Source organism: Patiria miniata, unplaced genomic scaffold (genome assembly GCF_015706575.1).
Source record: "Patiria miniata isolate m_02_andy unplaced genomic scaffold, ASM1570657v1 HiC_scaffold_1, whole genome shotgun sequence".
Classification (NCBI taxonomy): Eukaryota; Metazoa; Echinodermata; class Asteroidea; order Valvatida; family Asterinidae; genus Patiria; species Patiria miniata.
The window spans coordinates 10,237,965-10,257,588 of NW_024037047.1; the positions used below are offsets into that span (position 1 = coordinate 10,237,965).

At 37.4% G+C, this 19,624-nt stretch overlaps 1 protein-coding gene across 1 annotated transcript; it reads right to left on the reverse strand.

Moving 5' to 3' along the window:
- Positions 1-644: 644 nt before the first annotated feature.
- LOC119722922 (galanin receptor 2b-like) lies at positions 645-2,396 on the reverse strand. Its single transcript, XM_038193331.1, has one exon. The coding sequence runs from the start codon at positions 2,099-2,101 to the stop codon at positions 1,067-1,069; it is 1,035 nt and encodes a 344-aa protein (XP_038049259.1). The 5' UTR covers positions 2,102-2,396; the 3' UTR covers positions 645-1,066.
- Positions 2,397-19,624: the final 17,228 nt, after the last annotated feature.

Sequence of the window (19,624 nt, forward strand, 5' to 3'; positions counted from 1 at the left end):
AACTTAGTGCAAAATATGGGAGTCCAGAGAGGCCACATAAAGCTTATTCTCGATCATAACCCCATCTAAAAGCAGGTTAAAATTGTGCGTCAGCAAGATTCCAGTCAAACCAGTGAGTTTGGCGGTTTTGAGACATCATCTTTTATTGGAAAAAAATATTCATTTGCCGACGCGCATGGCTACGGCGACGGGCGCGCATACCAGAAACGGGAGACATGTTTGGGCCTAAGGCCCGTTACTTCTGTGATATATTATTTTTCCCACATTACGGCTTTGCTTCTTACTGTTCAAACTGTTTTGACTACAGTAACAATAATTCAGGAGATAGTGCCCAAAATGTAAGAGATTTCCACTTCCACAAAGGACAGTAATAACCTCAACAGATGTTGACTGCTATGATGCGGGATGTGACGTTTTAATTACCTTGGAGCGCATACTATACGCCCCTCTGGTGTTAAAATGTCATATGGCACATCACAGCAATTAATATCTTTATCTTTATCTAAAAATTAATATCTTTATATATGTTTCTGAATGTGCCTCATTATTACACACAGCAAAATTGAGTCGGCGCACAAACTGCATTTAAAATGGTGGCTTCGTCTACCCGTCTTTCAAAATAACTTGACATTCCATGCCCGTTGTATTGTCCATCTGTTGTATTTTCATCGTTTACCTTTTTTTCTTCAAAGTTCGTATCATTTAGCTTATGTCGACCATAATGAAGGGACTTATTAGTGACTTTTTGACAAGCACATGCAAAACGGTATAACACTGTTAAGGCAATGTTATTTCCAAATACAAATACCGTCTGCTTGGCAAATACTGACCTCCAATCGGGAACAGTTTTACTGGAGTGTAGGCAGTTGGTATGTTGACCTGCAAACACAGGACCCCATTTAATTTGTCATTTGTATAGTGTGAAATCAAAGAATAGCTATATACATCTTGATTAACCCATAGGTGAAGACTTTGTACACTTAACTTGTTGAGTTAACCAATAGTGGGACAATGGACTTGAAGTTTAAACTGTAATCGTTACAAAAAAGGATGTCTAGCCGTTTTACTATCGGATTGTACTTGGTCCCTCTTGGTCCAAATTTTGATCCACTGCCTGTGTCCTAGGCGTAGCATCAACGGTGATACCGACATCTCCGACTCGATTTCGCTTTAAAAAGATCCTCTTTAGTTCTACCTGGAACCGTTCATACTTGAAAGTGTATATGATAGGATTCACGCACATATTACCAAGAACCAAGGCGGTAAAAATCCCATGTAAGGTGCTCTCGAAGTCATAATGTCCTCCCAGATTGTACATGATGTACGCGATCTCAGTAGGGGTCCAGCATACAGTGTAGGACAGGAACACCACGCACAGTGTAAGCGTTACGTTGCGCTTGGCTCGTTGGAACGAATTGACCGCTTGTGTGTTGTCGCGTTTACTCTTCTTGCGCAGCATGATGACAATATTAGCGTAACTGAAACACATTATGGAAAGTGGAATCAGGTATTCGCAGCAGAAGAAAAAAACACCACCGATTTTCTGTACCGTTGGACTGGGCCAGACCGGGTAGCACTCCCCTTTGCTGAACGTGTGTAGCACAGCCCAGTAGGATTGGTAGAGGAATCCACCAATCCAGACGATAACGCGGCCAATGTTAGCGCGGCGAGGAGTGAACAGTTTACGGTGTTTGACGGCGTGGCAGATCGCAAAGTATCTCTCTAAAGACACGAAGAGAAGATTAACCGTCGATGCAACAAACAGAGACCAGATGATGTACTCCGAGAACCATATCCTACAGGCCAGCTCGCCCCATATGCCGTCCCACTGATCAGACAATTGAGGTCCAAACCGGAGCACCAAGTACAAGATGGAGTCTACTAGGTCTATCATGGATTGGTTCAAGATTAGAAGGTTGGTGGAAGATCCAAAGACATTTTGTCGCATAAGGAAGACTGTGCAGACCAAGGTGTTTCCTAAGATACCGAGGCAGCCTATGGTTCCATAGACAGCGCCTAGAACATAAACAGTGGAGGAGGAGTCTACGCTCGAGGGCTTGCTGGAAGTTGGTCGCGCGGTAGTTTCCATTCCAGACGACATTTCAGCTGTGATTGTATTTCAAACGGATGATTATAGAGTTGATGTTTTCGAGGAGCTCTTCGTTGGCAGCTTCTCTAATACCGGCGGCTGCCGGCTGTTTTCTTTGTTTATCTAAACATACAAATGAAGGAAACGATTAATGTACAGAACACACAGTTCTACTTTCTCAGTCAGGTTATTTCCAATTCGCAATTGTTACATTATTATACGTTGCGGACTCATAGAGCACATACAATAGACCCGAGACGTAATGACGTAATGGCGTTGTATTATGCGCTTTCCTATGGGAGCGAAGTCGGGACGCCAGATAAAGTTGGGACCGTCTACTACATAGGAAAGCGCACATGTAAACAAAGCGTGACGTAATTACGCCTTAGGCCTATTGTTGAGCAGTCAAGCTAAATATTCAGCAATTATCCTAAGCGGTTGACTTTTCAAGCAGATTGCGCGAATTAATGCTTTTAAACAGCCACAGAAATGTGACTGTAATGTCATATTGCAATACCGTTTGGTGTCCATAGTCCAAAGATATTCCCCGAACAGCATTCCATTCTTCCGCTCTTGAATAAGATGATTAAGCTCTTATGATTGACAATTAACGTTTATTACATTTAAGTCACTTTCAAAGCTTCAATGGAATAACATCCTTTGACAATAATGTGGCCCCGTAGAACGGCTATGGGAATTAATAGCAGCATACTATGGTATCTGACGTCGTACAAACTATTTGCTGACGAAATGTCGGTTTTGCGTCTCTAACTGTGGGTTCGAAGGGTATTCTCCGGCCCACAGAAGAATCTTCAAATTTCATAAATTACGGTTGTTGTTTTATTGTTACAGTACTTGCTATAGTATAGTAGTAAAACACAACAATTGAATAAACCATATCCGTGGATTAGTGTTCCAAGAAAAGCAAACGCATTCTGAGTTTCTTGTGTTTTAATTGGTTCTTGTCGCATACTAAACACGCGTTCCGATAAAGATTGTCTTTGGAGGCGAAGTTCCTATATATGTGTGCATCTAAAAAGACACTTGGTTCATTATGACACGGCAATGCACTACGTTGCGAGAAGGTTTTTGTTATACATGTACTTCCGTGGATTTGGCTCCATCTTGCGGAAGAATTTCTTAGTTCATGAGGAAAGGAACTAAAACAGCAACTTGGTGAGAAACTACAAGTAAATTGAGCCTATAATAATGTACGATGATCGTTACTACACCGCAGTCGTGATGGGAAATAATTGACAATGATTAAGATATAGTGCTTAACGTGTTTGAGCCGAGATGCAAAACTCCATCACTGTTTAGTCACCATTGTATTTTCAACAACGTACATGCGCAGAAACGTTGAGCATTATCGAAACGTCAGTAGCGGATAGCAGCTCAGTGGTGACTAAAATGTATACGTAATTGGTGTACATGCATCTCATTACTAGAATGTACTTGATGCAGAACGGATTATCAATTATTAACGTATAGTTCATACTGCCAGTGGTATGGCTGTATCTGTGAACAAAAAGAAAGGATATTCTCGGCTTTTAGTACTTTACATTATAATGTTTTGTGCAAATAAACAGGCCAAAACCCAGAGATCACATCAGAAAGTCCAGCAAGCCAAGAATAATTTTAGCAAGAACGAATTGGTTCCAGGCCAAAAATTGGGCCTAAGGTGAAACGCTCAAAAGTTAAATTCTAGAAACCAGTGCATTCCGTTCCTGTTCTACATGTACATGTACCGACCCACAGTGAATATCGCTAAATTGAGGGGGATATTAGTGAATAAACAAATTTGTTTAACGCAATCAGTAAACAAAACAAGGGAAAATAGGGGAGAGAAATCAGCAAGTTGTTGATGCAACCCCCTTATCAACGGAGAGGATTATTTAGTTTGGATAGTATCCATGGATCTTGCACGTTCACCGTTCAAGGATGAAGTGCATTGAAATTACATCGCACTAGTGGGATACAAGGCAAGCTTTGAAACTCTGCATTCTAATATTTTCATTTCAAGGGAAAAGTTCACAACAAAAATAAAAGAAAAGTAAAAGTCTGAGATCAAGACTACTGAAAACAAATAGGCATCATACTTCATACTGTGTCCACGAAAAATCACGTCATTTTTGGTGAGAAAATTTCAGCTACCCCATTTGGCAAGTAGCACAGCCACAAAAAATGAAAAGTTTTTTTAGGCCAAATGAAGTCTCCGGTTTCTGGTCTGCGCACGCGTCGCCGTAGCCATGCGCGTCGGCAAAATGAAAAAGGGTGTTTTTTTTTCAATGTAAGATGATGTCTCAAAACCGCCAAACTCACTGGTTTGACTGGAATCCTCCAGCTGCACAATTTTAACGTGTTTTTAGATGGGGTTACGATCGAGTTTAAGCTTTATGTGGCCTATGTGGCCTCCCGTATTTTTTGCACCAAATTTAGTCGGGTACAATTTGCAGATGGTGTTGCAATTTTGTAGTTGTGCGTCTGGAAGCCAGACTGACGGAGCGATAGTTGTGTATGTTGAACCTGCAAATGCTTTTTAATTAGGTCGATATACTTCTCAAGCCTTATGGCCTTACTGAGGTCACCTTAAGCTGCACTTTGAAGGATATTTTGAGAGCTTTAAGGGGATCGAAGCGCCATCTGCAACGGCATCAGCCGACATTCGAAAAGAAAAAAAAGGTGAGTAAAAAAAGAAAAAAAAAAGCCGCGTCGCCGCACCACTTTTTGGGGCAAGCTCCATGCCAGAGACCTTTTCTGTGGCCTTAGTGCCCTGGATAAAGAAAACAAATGCGCCTTATACTGCCCCTCAATTGATTTACTTATTAAATAGTGACGACGGATTTGACCAATATGCGTGGCTGTCTGGTCGGTTTCCGTTCCACGAGGAATGTCAGTTACAATGCTAAGGAATGGTAATGCAAAGGAATTAATTATTATCTTAGAGAGTATAGCACTGCAATTACTTTCCAGCAAAGGACATTTTATGAAAAGTTAGAGACGAAACACATTCAGGCTGGCAAGCCACAGCGGGACAAAGTACCAAACAGACTGACAAGAGAAAAAGCTTTCGGAGACATTCGGCAAGCGTATTGATTATAATTTTCTTCGAAAACAGAAATCTCCGTCTAATAAAACAGTTGCCTGTCAACCATTATCATTTGAATAAATAGTATCAAATTTGACGAACCACAGAAACACGCTCAAAGCTAATCCTAGAACCCCCGATATTTATCAAACTCAAACTCGTAAAAACAAAACTTAACTGATTTTACACAAATCTGTATTTTAAGCAATACAATGTCTGCAATAGTATTTACAACATCGTCTTGCAATGCCTTTTCCTGAATTTAGCGTTTCTTTATGAATAGGCCTATAGACCAGGTTTTAGTAGTTTCTGTGGCTGTGCTAAAAAAACCTGGTCAAGTGGAAAGCTGATACATTCCCACAAAAATGACGCGACATTTGGTGGATTACAGTTTGTCACGGTCATGTTTTGTGTGCATATGGATTTCTTTCTTTTTGCAGGACTTCTACTATTATAAATGTTAATACCAACAATGAAACAGATCTTTTATCAAGTAATAATGCATTAGAATGCAATTCGGCTTAAGTTAATGATGTAAAACAAACATGAAATACGATGCCAATTTTGAGAAGCAGTCTACTATTAACCCTTTTCCCAGAAATATATTGAAATTCCAATAATATCACCGTTCACTCACGTACGCTACCTTCAATTGCGATAGCATTGTGTCAGCTAATGTTCAGACAATCAGAATGTTGGGAATGGTCCATGAAACGCGCTCAATGCAATTTGCAGTCAAATTAGCAACGTGAACATAATGAATCTATCTAGACGTCTTTGGGCTATATGCGATATTCCAAAAGATGCATCTTTAGGAAGCAATGTGTTATTTTTCAATTTGGTCAGTGTATTTTCGCATCCGAGGATTTCCAGGTCAGGTAAAGACGCAATTGAATGCTACTGTGTGTCCACGGCTTTGACGCGTTCGTCATTACTAAGCTAAAATGTTTAATTCGTGGAAATTTTCATCTTATGAAGACAAATTTGCTTAATGCGATTTTAAGGCCATTAGGCCTACTAACTCTCCCAGATTTCCTGCTGTTTTTTTTTCTCTTCAAATTAACAATATTTGTGTGAATATGCGTCGGACGATGAACTGACATCAATCGGTAAGTAAAATGCTCCCACGTTCGACAGTTTGCCGTATCGTCAAGTCAAGGAACCCTACAAACTTAAATCACAATGTGAAATAACCAAACAACCACAGCCAAAAAAATAGCTAGTCATTCCGTTTACCTGTCTCACGCGTTTTGCTCTAAAGAATCCCTCAAAAACACAGAGGACATTATTTTTGTTTCAAGGACATAATATTTCCATATTCGCTGAAAACAAATACATGGAACCTAAGTTAAAGATATTGTATATTTGGGCCAGTTCATGTCATGTTGAGGCATCAATGAAATATTTCCACAATGCTTGCATCTTCAGTTATCATTCGCTCGTGCAATGCTATAAAAGAAAAAAACATACATTCCAAATAGGCGCTAATAAATAGAAATCGAATTCAGTAAAAAAAAAACACACACACACACAAAACACAAAAAAACGCATTGATGTTATTTCCCAAATATAAATTCACTAATCTGAAAATATAAAACTACTGATCAAAGTCATCATCTCAATACATTCATACCGAAAGAGCTGATTTCAACGTAGGTTAGCAGTGACAGCATGCAGAATCCAATATCTGGTCCTAACAACATCTCAAATGTAGCTAAAATAATGAATTGCGTATACGCCTACCCGTTGATGCTTAGGCGCTGTTCTTTGCTCAGATGACACTACAGTGTCGAGGTGGCATCAAAGCTTAGCCACCGACCATATGTCCACAGAGCATCAACTGATTTCATCTACTCACAAACTTGAGTCCAAAGTACCAACCACTAGAAATTGGAAAATATAAAATAATGTAGAGCTCGTGGCGTGTGAGGGAGTGTAACTTTGGTGAAACCGTGTGCCGTGTGTTGATTGAATTGATTCTACGCGTCCTCCCCTACGCCTTTATATGAGCAGGGTTTGGGGACTAGCTGTGCACAAGTGGTGTAGGAAACCCGTGAAACTTTCACGTGTTTGTGAGTATATACAAGCATAACTGGTTCCCAATCACCTATTGACCTTGATATACATAAGCATTTAATTGGTTCTTATTTACAACGTTGAAGACAGTTGATGCAGTTCACAAGACGAAAACAAAGAGAGAACGGATATGTTTCGTATTGTAGACCGACCTCAGTTCTATTTATTTAGGAAAATGCCTGGGTCTACCACCCGATACGGCAAAATCAGGGCCAAATGGCGGGCACAGTGGAATACAAGACGAAATCTGGCCTTGCGTAAATAATTGGAATTCATTATTAAGTGGCAATCAGTACGAGATTGCTAAATTAATACGTCCTCTGCGAGCTGTGACGACTTTTGTTTCTCATGGTAAATATACATAATGGTGTAAGTATTCATCGTAGAAAATTGCCTTCACTATTCTAATCTGACATGGTAATGTTGGACTTCTGCCTCCCTTTTTCCATATGAATACTTAACAATGTATGAATCGTGTTGTAGATTGGGAGTATAATAATGATGCAGGAATGACCAAATAGCAACAAATAGGGCTGTGTTCTTCGACGAAACGCATTCTAAACAAAACTGGAGAAGATATCAGCAAAATCTCCGTTTTGGTTATGACGTTATTGGAATTTTCAGCTTTTAGGCCCTACCCATGTTGAGTTTATGAAAAAAAATTGTTAAATCTTGATTCACGATCAAAAGCAGTCTACCGATCAATTCGGGGCAACTTTCTCAAGAAATTTCAGCATTTGTTTAATAAATTAAGCAAGGGATTATGCTTAAATTCCCGGTGAGAATTATACGGTTGGTAGAAGTTAACTGATTAGAGTGAAAGATAACATTGCTCTCTAAATTCATCCATTATGAAATGTTGCACATTAGCCTTCCAAAAACAAAATAGAAGCTACTCATATGATTAGAAAACATTCAGCGGAAGTGGTGAGCTTAAATTGAGGAGCATGCTATTTAGAACGTTTTTTTTTGTTTTGTTTTTAAAAGCACGAACAACAAGCATGTGTTCTGCTTGTATGTACTATATGAATAACTCTAAAAAATTATTTATATTTACTGTACCGGAAATAATTAAGCTTCGCTTTTAACAGTTCACTGAAAGAATAAAACGGGAAGAGCATCAGCAAACCAGGCAATGTCGTAGAATGTCACAAAATAAAACATCTATCCTCGACCAGCTTTTAGTCAATCGATGGTCCGCGTTATCACCCGAAGTGTAATTGTTCCCTGTTCATTGATAGGATGTAGTTGTGGCCACTAGAGAGCCATACTTTTGAGCAGGGCCCAAGGGCTCTCCATTTAATTAATTTTGTTGAAGTCTTTGGAGGCACCTGATCTGTTTTGCATTCAGGGAGTGTTGTACTGTCTTGATTGGCGACAGCCCGACGACGCGGCAAATACGTGATATATTCCACAGATAACTTTCACAGATAAAAACATTAAACAGATGAAAAAAAAATTGTCCGTGCTTTTCTTTTTCATGGAACTATATTTGTGACGTCACCCTATTGTTAAAAGTTTACATTAATTTTACAAATCTAAATTGAACTGCGGATTATTGCAAGAATCTACAAATAATCTCTGTGAACAACTTAATGTACGAACTAGAGTTTTGAAAGCATTAGCGCCCAAAGTAACATTCAACTATAACATTCAACTATATCAAATGAAAACAAATGAAAATTTCAGAGGTACACATTAGGAGTTTTTAATGTTTTTCCCGGATTTTTTTGAGACTGGCATGAACCTTTTGTTTACCATTTTAAAACAACCATTTACTATTTTGGTTTATTCTTTACTTTTTACCTAAAATGTTCTTTTATATTATTGTAGAATTTCTGTGTTTTATTTCAGTTTAATTTTTATTGTATTTATTATTGTTATAACTTGTTTTATGCTAACTCAATATTTTTCGTTTGCATCGGCCTTATTTTTCAATTTTAAAAACTTGCATCATTGAAATTGTCAAAAAAATTCAAACTTATAAGGTTTATGTTTCATTATCAGCCATTCAATTTCGCGTGAGTTTTGCACATGTGGTCAAATTGGGGTTTCTTTTTCGTTTTGGGTTCGTTCAATTTCTTTTGTAGGCAGCCAAGATTTTGCTTTGAATGTTCGTTTTCATTTTCGGGCATCCTATTTCGTTTTGCTGCATTCAAGACTTAACTTGTAGCAGTCTTAAATTAAGACTTTGCAACCTTTTGACGGTTGACGCATTCAAATTAGCGAACATCTGTGCGCAGTGCGCTTGTAACGTATAACCACGCTTTTCGTTTCTTATTCGTTTATGGGCAATCGCTTTCATCGTTTGGTCATTTAAATTAGTAAAAAAAAATAATCGATACATTTTCCTATTTTTCTCCGAGGTTCATTTCCCCCAAAACTTGATGACTGTAAAATTCACAATGTTACATATTAACTGATAGGCCCTATGAGGGAAACAAGATGTAACTACGAATTGATTAATTGAAGGGACTAAGATAATTTATTTTTCACTGTTTATCGGTTCTACTTGTTTAAACGTTTGAGCAAGGGTCATCTTTACGTTGACGATTTCTTGACGTGCAAGACATCGGAACACCTATGTTTGGCAATGGTTGCACCATACCATCTTGAACATTTCTCTTGAGTTATTTCTTAAATGTTTTCTTGCGCATGTCTGACCAAACACTTACCGTATTCACAGGGTCCATGCAAAGTAAGTCTGCAATGCAAACCTTGAAAATACATCTTTGTGTCACATTAAACTTATTTGCAAGTTTCAATTTCCATTTTGAAGGGTGTTTTTGGTGCCTTCTTCGTTTTATGCTAATGCAAAGTTTCATATTCATCAGATAACCTGTGATGGCATTCCGGGCATGATTAATGTTACACGGCTATTTCAGCAAAGTTGCTAGAATTTTGGATGTTTTGCTGTCATAAATTTCTTTTATTTAGTGATTATATGATGTGTCAGTACATGGCAGTAAGCCAAAGACCAACCCTTTTCCACAAATGTTTTTAATTACCAAATTTTGGATAAATAAATTTGAAAGAAAAAAACCCTAAACTGAACAGTGTCTTCCTGAAATAACATCACAGTAACAGTGCGCTCATACGTAGTCCGGAAAAGCATGGAAAATGTTTAAAGAAGTGCACTTTTGCAGTAGGATATAACCATTTTTGTCAAATGTGTAGTTTCCTTAAATTTTACAGTAGTAAAGAGTTGCATAACAAGATTTCCTGAGAAAAAGTCATTGCACATACCCTTTAATTACGAAAGAAAGGCATCTACGGATTGAAGTCATCAAATATGATTTACGCTAAGGAATACGGACACGTATAAAGTCTTTAAAAGATGTTTGACAAAATGTGAAATATGTTTGCCCATTAATGAAAACGAATGCCCGATCAACCCCTTACTAATGGTTTAGACGAAATTGAATGAACAACGCGATACTTTTAATATGAATGCATCTTTGATAAGGACGAGTGAAGCTAAAAGGCGATAGAATGCTTGGATAATGAAATTGAATGATTCTTTTTGATTGTCGAATGCCGCTCTGCGTGATCTTTCAATTTCAATTTAAATCGAATGAGCCAGGCGTTAAATTGAATGAAAGCTTGCTGAAATTGGCCGGGAAAACCTATATTACAACAAAAAAATGTCCAAAAAAAATTAGCCTCAAATATAGGTTTTCCCGGCCAAGTTCCTGAAATGTTCATTCGCTTCTAAAAATCAGTCTTTCCTTTTCGTTTGAATTTGAATGCACGTCTTTAATCCCATTTCAATTAATCCCGTTTTCATTGTCCGTGCATTTGAGAAAGAGACGACCAAATACGTTACCTGTGCATTCTTTTACGCAAGCACACCTTTTCGCGCACAGTTCTGGAATACAATTTCGTGAATGTGCAGTCAAAAGTAATTTTTTTCTCATTCAAAATAGCAGATTGTACGTACAACATAACATTTAACTAAAAGTGAAATAGAATGGCTAATATTTGAAATCGCCCTCTAAAAGCGAAAAGGATGTCAGTTTTGAACGAATTTGAATGAGCATAAATGAAAGCCGGTTCTGCTCAATGACATAATTGATTGATTTGAAATGGAATCGAATGCTCTTATAGCGAAAATGAAACGCGTGTTCAGAGCGATTCTCAAATTCGTTCAGACGAAAATGAATGACTGATTTTTCAGAAGTGAATGAACATTTTAGGAAATTGGCCGGGAAAACCTATAGTATTGCATGACATGCGTTTCCCATTACAAATTGTCCTCAATCTAGTTTCACTGATCAATAAACACAAGCTATTCAAACCTTGAACTACCGTCAAAAGAACTGAGAATTTAGAATGAAATACATGTAATGATACAAAACAGAGAAAAATTACAAATTAAAACGTCTCATAGAAAACAATTAATATAGGTTTTCCCGGACAATTTCGGAAAATGTGCGTTTGAATTTGTAAAATATAAATTCAATTTGGCGCCGAGTTTGAGAACGACGTACATCCTGGTTTCATTTTCGCAATAACTAGCATTAGATGTCATTTTGCATCAATCAAATGAACGAATGTGCATAACGTTTTATTTAAGGGATTACAAATACGTGATTAGGTTTTCGGTTTGGCGTATGCGTTGCCGATTATTACGAATGTGCAATCCAATTCGCAGAAAATCGATTGTCTATTGTGACACAGGCTGAATTGAACATTCTTTTTCATTTGTTACAATTTAAATTCGCATTTTCGGCATTCAATTTAAATAAATTATTCAGGCCTATACAATCATGATACATCTTTGATTCATTAATTAATGATTCATTAATTAATCAATGTATGCCTTATTGATCATTAATGTGTTTGTTCTTATATACACGCCTATGTGAAATGTAGGCAAATGAAATGTGAAAATGATATATAATATGACCAATATGAAATCACGGTTATCCGTTTCATTGTTGAGATTAAAGAAATTCATAAGTAGTAGGCCTAACCTGATTTCCCCAATAGGTTTGCTAAAACAGTAGTTACCGTGCACCATTCAATATGATAATTGGTGAGGCTGAATAAATCGGCCATAAACTTTTCAAAAGACGATTAAAGTCCAAGTACGCTACGAGAGGCACTCGATGTGCTCAACTGGCTATACACGCCACTCTTTAACCCCAACAAGGTTCCCTATGCTACTGTTATTTACTGGTCTGAAGTATTGGTTGATAATGTAAAGGCGAAAATATTTAAGTACAAAACAATCTGCATGTATTCCAGCTTTAATTGATAGAGAATATAACGTTAACAAGTGCTGCATTTTCATTTAATGTAAAGAAATCAAAATATATTAAGTAGTCACAATGAAAAAAAAACATAAAGTAAACGCTTTTTGTATGGACCATATAACAGAAAGTTAACAGTAGATTCTGTGGTTTTTCATTTTCTTTTGTGGATTTAGAAATATGTACCTTAAGTGTTCACTGGTCCTTCTATTTTCTTTTTTTATAACAGCAAAATAATCAAATTTTAGCACTGACAATAGACCTATACTCCACATTTTTTTAAACAATGCTTACCAAGGTTGTCATTGGCCCAAAATTTCATCCTCCAAGAATTTCAAGCCCTCAGTTATCTCTTTTTCTAGGGAACTGATTTTGTTGTTCTTGTACTAGAGGGTACGTTACATAAATGTTTGAACAGGTCTCTACACTGGGTACATTTAACTTAATGCCAGCTGACTATGTATACTGCACTCTAATATATAGTAATAAATCAATATAAACAATGTCTATTCAAGATAATGCCCTTAATTGGATCTTTTGGAACTGACGGTACTGGTCAATGTTATCATTGTAATGAAGTTGTCGTCAAGGTTATTGAACGACATAAATAAATCTCATTTCCACAACATGATTAACACAAAAGAATCTCTAACAAACTGAATACTATATAATCAGTGTCTTTGTAGCCTGACAATGGCTTGCGAGTGCAATCATATGGAGCGCGCGGAAGGGTATAGTTGTCACAATAAACACGGATGGTGAGCAATTCCATGCTTAAATTAATACGGATCTTTAAATGAATCCAGAAAGAAGCGAGGAGATTTAATAATAGCGTCTGCTCGTTTGTACAACTGAGAATAAAAATCGCCCTTTTGAAAACATAGCAAGGTAAGCGTAGTAAAGCTGGTCCCATGAATGCACAAAGTGTCATTCAATTGACTCAGGATGGCTATTCACTGGAAGTCTTTTCCTGCGTTTGGTATAAACAGTAATAGTACGGCCGGCTCTCTTCACCAGTCTAACAACCAGTCTAGGACACAAAAGACAATCACTCAGTCAATTAAGTATACAAAAAAGAGGGCAGCAGGCTGGACCTCGACCTAGCGAAGAGTTATTAAAGTGGATGGTTGTGAAATGTCCTTGTTTTCTTTTGACAAAGAAAATAATCGTTGTAGGTTTGGACACTAAACCTATATCCGAATAGCAAGTTAAAGTTGTTAATTGCCTCTTGGATACGCTTGCATTGTTTGCTTTAGTAATTTTAAATGATTTCAAATGATTCTTTCATTACTGCATTCGTTTGGTGTAATGTTGTCTTATACCGACATATCATATAGGCCCAATGACCGTCCTGCTATTACAAAACACTTGACGGTAAACATTGATGATAGGTATATAATGAAACTGTTTGATACTTCTGAATGAATAAAAGTTAAATAGCCGTATTTAACAAAGCTTCCCACAAATATTAATCTTGGAGTCCCGCTCAACACCTATTCGTTTCTTGTCTTTTTAGGGTATCCTCAAGCCTTTGAGAGTTAGGGTTTTTTTGCAAGAAATGAAATGATAGGAAAAATTGTACACGAAACGTACACAGTTATACTAGTAATGATTTGGTCCGTACTAACATATTTCAGTTATATCCGTCTCAAAATCATCGAGTTTGTTGTCATAATGGATAAATAAGATACTTGCATTTAACATTTTAATGATTAAGGCAAAATATTTATCATTATACAAACTTTCACCAAACAGCAAATATCCTAATGCCATCTCTCCAAGACCTAAAAAGTTTGCCTAAGTAAAATATTCTATAGACACAGATATTACTCATCATTATCATTTTATCATATCATTAAAATCAGCGGAATCTATTTATACCTTTAACTCGAAATGCGTGTGCGCTTCACTATTTCGCTCCTAGGTTCACAGAATGGATCAAACTGTTTCACTGGAGGCCAAAGACACTCGATTTCCATAGGCTATTATACAAACGCGCCAAGAAGTCCTGTAATCCGTGACATCCAATTAAACTAATCCACACTTCAGCTCACCTGGCCAGCTGTGTTTAGACTGCGCACCTAGCGAGTTCCATACCGAATGCATGTCTCCTTCAATTAACCAAATGAAAACTGTACCGGGGATCATCCACGATAAGTGGATGACGCCTACATGCATATCGGCTGAGGACGGCAGTTTGTTTGGGAGTGAATATTAAGCGCCTCAGGTAGGTTTTGTGTAGCTGTCTAGAGGGCAAAAATGAAATTGGATGGCTCAAGAAAAAGTCCTTTTTTAAGGGAACACTTTCGTTGTTTTTTTAAAGTGACGTCGACCACATGAGTTTCATATTTTCATGTTGTTTGAACTTCGGAAAATCTGAAGTTTAGACATGGTTATTTGTCTATGAATTTTCTTTATCATTGTTTTTTTTTATCAATGATACGAAATTTGTCTTAGCAGTCTCTGATATAATTGTCATCTTGGTCACATTACAACATTTACTAAATTTCTAAACATTCAAAGAGATGACCTTCGTAAAGTTGTATTAAGATATTTTAAAACTTATGTCTGAGGATTCAATAAAATTATTTATAATCTCGTGTGTCTAAAAAGAACCAGAAAGCACTCAGAAAGCGAAACCCCGCCATATTATCAGTACACGCAAAAGAAATACTCGCATAAATTATAAAGAATCCTGAAAACAATCCTGGAACCAGACCCAGATCCGGATTACTTTCAGAATGTAATCAATTTGTATTTGCACTAAGGACACCCCCCCATAAAAAATGTTCATGCCAATCCATCCATAACTGTTTGGGTCATCTTGTTAAAACAGACAATCAACCGACCAACCAACCAACCAACGAACGCCGATGAAAACGTAATCTTGGCGGAGGTAATTATTGATTATGTTTTTAAATCCGAAGAGAATTTTATTTTCATTTGTTGAAATCGAAGCCATGGCCCCGAAGAGTCACATGAAAAAGTTGCATTCGCTTTATGATAGTTTACTCAACGAATCGGGCATTTAGTTATCCATCATCGTTTTGTGTTCACACTTTCATATCAACGCAAACACGTTGAAAGCCAATTGCAAGGCAAATTGGTAATTATTGATCACCAGAGTTCAGTATTGCATGGACATTACAGTACTGGGTGTTGACGATTCAATAATTCACAGCTAAAGCACACAACTGATACAAACCTAGTGAATTAATCCAACAGCGGACTTATTTTTATATCAATATTAGATATCCGGAAATCTGGAGATCATCATGGGCGAAAATAGTTATCAAAAAGGGCGTCGTTCATTTTAGCTAGAAATATCTTTGCAATCTGTGAATAATTGGTACATTATTAGATACTGGGTTTAATGTAATTTTACACTTACTTAACCCTTATTTGTGGCCATATCCCATGTAAGTTTGCACTAATTATCATTTTAAAGTGGTTTAATTTTGAGTCTCCATTCTAGCCTATTCGGTTCAGTGCTACTTTATTTTCAAAGCCGACAAAGCGAAATGATTCATCGAAAAGATCTATAGGATGTCTTCTATCCAATTAATTTTGTCTTAATGCAAATAATCACACCGCATTATCACGCTGCCTATCTTCGTCTGCATGTGATCCGTATAGAGTACCGGCGGTGCTTTCCTTGTGAAAAAAGGAATCAGATTTCGCGTCGAAGTAGCTATGCCATAGGCAGGTGAAATACACACTTCTCCATTAATAAAATGCACAGAACAACGGGAGGGAGGAGGCTCTCCCTTACGTGACCAGTATTAAGAGTTTGTTTTACCTTGTTTGCTTGCAGGCAGAGACAAAACATTTCCGATATGTTCTTATTGTATATCTTTGGATAATAAGAAAGCAGATTACTAAATTCATTTCAACATTCCAGAGGGTCCAAGGAGGTGGTTGGGATGGCTAACCACGCCCTTCCCCTGACTGACCAATTTTAATTATTTATGAAATGTGAAATATCCCAAACCTCCTTAAGTTTCCTGAGTAACGTCATCGCTCAATATTGCACAATCTTCAATTAATGATTCATTGCTTGATGCCCATATGGTCATTATGATGCGTTCACTACGACACCTCTTCCACCCCTCCTGAAAATAGTTGCCTTCGAGCAACCTAGAAACCCCCTTTTGAAAATCCGGGATTCGCAAATGCATTACTGTTTGATTTGATTTACACCCTTAGTATTAATTTACTTCCATGACATCCCAATGTGTCAAACGTTTAGGGAAAAATAAAACACAAAAGATGATGAATGGAGAGCCTGAAAGAGAGCTTGTACCGGGACCTCGTCGTTATCCAGAATTATTTCTTATTCTTAACTTCCATAATCGGGAAAGTAATCAGGAAAACTCATCATTTTTTTATATTTACTTATTTATTTCATACAACATCCAACATCGTATGTGTTAGTTAGAGATGGATAAATTCATCAATTTACAATAAAAAGTATAAAAAAAAAAAACAATTGCATAAAAATCAAGACATCAAAACAGCACAATAAGATAAAACAGGCTCACTCTGGCCGCGACTTAACAATCCATGATAGTTCCACATGGATTCTATAAAAACAATTATTTTTACGTTTTACGGTTGTGCTTTGCATTATTGTATCGTATATAACTCCCGTCTGAATTACTCTGTCTAGTTTAATCTCTTTCTAAAACAATAATCAAGCTAAAAAAGACATATTATAATTTCATGCTGAATATAAAGCTGCACTTCTTGCAGTCCAGTGGTTGAAAGTGAAACATTATAGAATTATGCTGACCACCAACCAATTATCATGCGAGGGGCGTTTTGTTTATATTATTGAGTGGTCGGGCACAACCGACCACTCTTTGGATTTGTTGCGATTAATCTTTCTTTCTTTCTTTCTTTCTTTCTTTTTTTTCTGCATAGCACGTTTCCGCGGGTTTTCTCCTAAACGGTATATGATATGAACTTGTAACTTTTAACATATATTGACCCTCATTCCGAGTGGCGCATATTACACTGACGTCATTATGACGTCATCGGGTGTCAAATTACAAGCGATTTTCGTTGAAAAAATGACGATCTCCTTTGATCTATAACTCTTCAACAAAATGATCAATTATGCTCCAACCTTGTATTCAGATAGACCATGAATTCATAAACATTTTTTGTCGTGTACGTAAACTCGCTTTACCTTTACTTCCGGGTCTACCGGAAGGTCAAATTTAGGTGAATTCAAAATGAAGACATTAGCCTGAAATCGAAACAAACACAATTTCTTCCAAACGGTTTACGGTATGATCATAAAACCTAGTGTAAACATGTACCGTGTTACGAAGATGTTATAACTGTTGTTACGTTATCATGACGTCATCAGGTATCAAATTACAAGCGATTTGATTGCACGATTTGACAAAATACTTTGACCTATATCTCTTGAACTAAATAGAGTATCGTGTTCGCTTTTTCGTGAGGTTGTAGACGGTGCCTTGAGCAACATTTCTTATTCCCGGGCACAAACCTGCTTGACCTTTACTTCCGGTGTTATCGGAAGTGCAATAGAAACTGAATCTAACTCTAAAACGGAAGCATTTTACTACAGACAAATACATTATGGCAGTGTTAAGTGAGGAATGCCAATCAGAAAAACATTATTTTGACGTCATCCACGAAAGGGCGCCCTCAGCGGCACATAGAAAACAGTTTAATCTTTTAAAATGTTAAAACCCTCAATCAAATTTTTATGATATATTGCCCTTATATATCCCGTGAGCAACCACAAATGAATTTGTACGGTTTCATAATCATGACGTCATCAGACCAGAAGTAACTGTAGGGAGAATTCAACAATGACCATTTTAATTTTTAATTTAAATCCATCATTTGATCCCTATCTCATGACTTTGTTTTTTGCCCCCAAAAATGACATCTGTTACACTTAATTTTGACCTTTTGCTTCCAAATACTGTGACGTCATCAAACTGGAAGTTAGCTGTTATTATTACATACACTTAATTTCCATATTTCCATGCGTTATTTTTACTTAATGATAAACAAGTGTCCTCCCTTCCCTGTTTTGACTGATGACGCCATCAAACCGGAAATAACTTGTACGTGTACCCAACTGTTTACTGAAATTTATCATACCTTAAAAGACGCATTCTTTTTGTACAAAATAATTGGTACTGGAAATGTTGAAGTTCTTGGTCCTTTTTTCTGACATAAACATATTCATAACTTAACTGGACAATGTCTAATGAAATGGTTGTCTACCCGACCACTCTGCGTTTGTAACAACAAACGCGAACCTCTAGTCTTTTCATTGCATCTCTTGAGCTTTTGCAAATGTTAACATACCTTTATTTTTGTTTCAGACACTAAGAAACAGAAACGAATTAGTTGGATATCGAATGTTTAGGTTTCTTTATAGCTAGTATCCTAGTAAGTCAAACTATGGGCACCATTTACCTGTGAAAACAAGATCCGGATAATTACGCCTGTCCTACCTCCGGGTGCCGACCAATTACCGGGGCTAAAAATCCAACCAAATATATTTCCCCGCAGACAATATCGCGTGGCCGTCCACCGTATACCGGATCAATGCTCAGCCATCCACCGAAATGCAGCCCCCAGCTACACGGTGTACTCGCCAACTGCTGCAGGAAGAAAGGCACTTACGGTCGTTGAACGGACCGCTTTATCCCGAAGCCGCATTCAATTCTTACGAAAAAATTATGTTAAACTAATAAAAAGGAATGGCAAAGTGTAATTTTAAGGTAAGAGGAATTTCGGCCAAGGCATATTTCTTTGGGAAGGCAAGGGGGTGGGGACACAACTGTGTTCCCAGCTCCCCCGGTCCAGAGAAGACCCCGAAACCCTGTCCTGGTGTTGAGATAAAGCTACATAAGGCCAAAAAAAAATGTTCGGTCTCTGGTCAGACCAAAGTTCCGGAAATGACGCGGCCACGCGGCTTTTTTTTTTTTTTTTTTTTTTTTTGCTTTTTTTTTTTTCTTCAAGGCGCTTGGATTGTACAGACAAGGTGGGTACTATTTTGATTTTTGGTGTCCTCATGTACATTGGTGTCCTCCATAATTTGCCTTAGTGCTTTCGATCATTTGC